Source organism: Salvia splendens, chromosome 3, assembly GCF_004379255.2.
Source record: "Salvia splendens isolate huo1 chromosome 3, SspV2, whole genome shotgun sequence".
Lineage (NCBI taxonomy): Eukaryota > Viridiplantae > Streptophyta > Magnoliopsida > Lamiales > Lamiaceae > Salvia > Salvia splendens.
The window spans coordinates 35,347,379-35,350,256 of record NC_056034.1 but is presented as its reverse complement, the minus strand read 5'-3'; the positions used below and the strand labels follow the sequence as shown (position 1 = coordinate 35,350,256).

The 2,878-nt window shown below is 34.2% G+C and overlaps 1 protein-coding gene across 1 annotated transcript; it reads left to right on the top strand.

The window, feature by feature from the left end:
* The first annotated feature begins 317 nt into the window (after positions 1-317).
* Positions 318-2,503, top strand: LOC121796915 (protein FAR1-RELATED SEQUENCE 5-like). Its single transcript, XM_042195681.1, has 2 exons — positions 318-435; positions 2,208-2,503. The coding sequence occupies exons 1-2, from the start codon at positions 318-320 to the stop codon at positions 2,501-2,503; spliced, it is 414 nt and encodes a 137-aa protein (XP_042051615.1).
* The last annotated feature ends 375 nt before the right edge of the window (positions 2,504-2,878 follow it).

The following is a 2,878-nucleotide window of genomic DNA, read 5'->3' as shown; positions in this document are numbered from 1 at the left end:
CGACCAATATTTTCACTGATACGATCAAAAGAATAAATCAATACATCAATCACTAAAATCGACAAATAGTTCATTCCAACAATAAAACAGTTCATTCAGTATGACCAATATTTCACTAATACGATCAAAAGAATAAATAAATACATCAATCACTAAAATAATCAGTCAAATATCGATATAACTTACCTGGATCGCCTTCTTCATCATCAGATGATTCGGAATCGATTTAAAAAAGCTAGCCGCCAACTATAGATTGCAACTCATCAAATATTGTCCCATGATTGTCGTTAATATTTTCTGTATAAGTAGTTCCACGTATGTTCGCTGCTTCCGGAGAAAAGTCAGTTGTGGGAGAAGGATTGGTCGAGTCGTCCATTGTTGTACTGGTGATTTGTGTTGAAGGCGTAAAGGTGTTTGAAGAAGAAGATTGTGATGGTATGGAATGCAGATACAAAAGAGATTGAATATTGACGATAGCTGAAGATTGTGATTGTATGGAATGCAAATTCACGATAGTCCCATGATTGTCGTTAATATTTTCTGTATGGAATACAGATTCATGATTATTTAGAATTTGTTGAAGATTGCGATTGATATATTGACGATAGCAGAAGAGATTGCTCGAGTGGAATGCAAATTCAGTTCCAAATAATCTTGAATCACAATAATGCTGATCCAATTTCCTTAATTAACTTAGCATGAATTATGGTAAAGCAATAACTGTATGAATTATGAATTTCCATTACAACCCTTTTGTAATATTAATTGAATAAACAAATGAGATATAATTGATAATGAATTAACCGTTAGATTAGAATAAAGGGTGAATGAGATTTGTTCTCTAGTTCGGTATTTAAAATTAGTTCGACATTGAATACAATCATATATATATATATATATATAGGGATGTATTCATTTCCTTTTTCTATATTTCCTCATTTTTCCTTCTTAATCTATACCGTCAATTACATCAATCCGATGGATGCTAAAATTCGCAGATCACATTTAATTATAATCAATTTAATATCTAAAAAGGGCAAATTTGGTAAAATATTATGTTGCGGTTATGGAAAATCCATGATTCCCTCCTTGAAGATATTCACGTTCTTTTTTTCATATCTCACGGTGAAGAAGCAGGGCTTGAAGTCAGGCGCACTTTTTTTGTATTTTGATTTCTAGCAGCAAGGTTTCAAGTTTCACATTTCTCAATTTTGGCGTGTATCAATACGTGGTCTTTCAAGCTTGTTAATTGGTGTCGTAGCAATCGATTTCGAGCAATAATAATGGAAGAAGGTAAATCTGATTTGGTTTTTTTATTTTTTGGTTCGGATGTCAGGGTTCTAGTTGCAGCAGGCTGATTATGAGATAGTTAATCACCAAGTATTTCGTGTAGTTCGTTTTCATGGTATTATATGATCACTTGCTGTGATTATTTGATTGCTCGATGTGATTTTGTAAGAACAGCAATGTTCAGGATAGAGTAATTAATCAGCGACGAATTTGACGACTTCTTCCAGGTTTTGCTCGCGGTATAGCTACAGCAGTAGGTTAAAACGATGCATGTAATGCACAAATTGATCACGTATAATGAATATTTCTGCCTATATAATGCATACTTCTTGACCAGCAATGCATAATACCTATGTAATGCATTTATTTTTGTGTCCTTGTTTTGATATTTGTCGCACCTTACTTGTTTTCCCTAAGGGTTTAATAAGCCCGGGGGCTAGTGTATAGTACGTACACATTATTAACAACGTGTTAGAGTAGTTCGTGTTTGACCTATAAATTCATCACGTAAGTCTCCAATTCACATTGTATGCTGAATAATGGTCGTACAAATAATGCACTAACTGAATATGCGTAATGGATTATATTGTCTGTATAATGCATAAAATCTTATGTCCAATGTCTATGTTGTGCCAATTAAGATAGAACAACTAGTAGGTCTCGTTTGTCTTGGGATTAGTTATCGGCAAATACTTTTGATCTTTGGTACACGTTTCTTGTTTTTCCCTAAGGGTTAATACGCATAGGGGCTAGGGTATAGTACGTACACATTACAAACAACGTTTAATTTTAGCGTTCATTTTATGTATACATAAAATACGTACTTCTCCAATTTATATATGTTTGTGCATTAATTGTTTGCTTACTACATCGCAAAGTTGTACTTTTATGCTGACCCCTGTTTTAATTATGTACAGTGGTCCTTGTACCTGAATGTTCTCCCGATCTGAAGCCTGTTGTAGGTCAGAAATTCCAATCCTTGGATTTCACTTTCGCTTGCTACGAGGTATATGCCCGCGCTGTTGGCTTTGATACGCGCAAACAAGCTATGAGGAAGGTTGACGATGTCCCGACGTGGTATCGTGTTATATGCAATAGGGAAGGAAGGAAGAAGGGTGATGAAGATGACCAGTTGAATGCCCGTTCTGATTTCACTATAAAGCGTAGGAAGTTATCTAAGCGGTGTGGTTGCACGGCTAGTATATGTGTGTAGGTAACTCAATGATGCCATGGATACTTGTGTTTCCTACTGCATGCAAAATAATGACCATTTGTTGATGAATAATGCACAATTTTAGTTAAGTAATGCACATATAAACAGGAAAAATGTAATATACCAAATACAAAAGTATGTAAGACACTAAACAATTACACGATTGTAAAGGACTTCAGAAAACAACTTACGCATATAAACATCATAACTCTCGTAATGCATAATATATTGTAAATAATGGTGTAATAAGTAATGGTAATACACTACATAAACAAACGTACTGCACATAATACATGTCTGAATAAGTGCATTATTTGTGTTACACCGTGCATTATATATTGTGTTATTTTCCATAACATGGAATACATTAAGGAT

Bases quoted from the DNA above. Each gene is read 5' to 3' on its own strand.
- LOC121796915 (XM_042195681.1), top strand. From the start codon at position 318: ATGTTCGCTGCTTCCGGAGAAAAGTCAGTTGTGGGAGAAGGATTGGTC. The intron at 436-2,207 runs GTATGGAATGCA...AATTATGTACAG, and splicing joins TGAAGAAGAAGATTGTGATG to TGGTCCTTGTACCTGAATGT.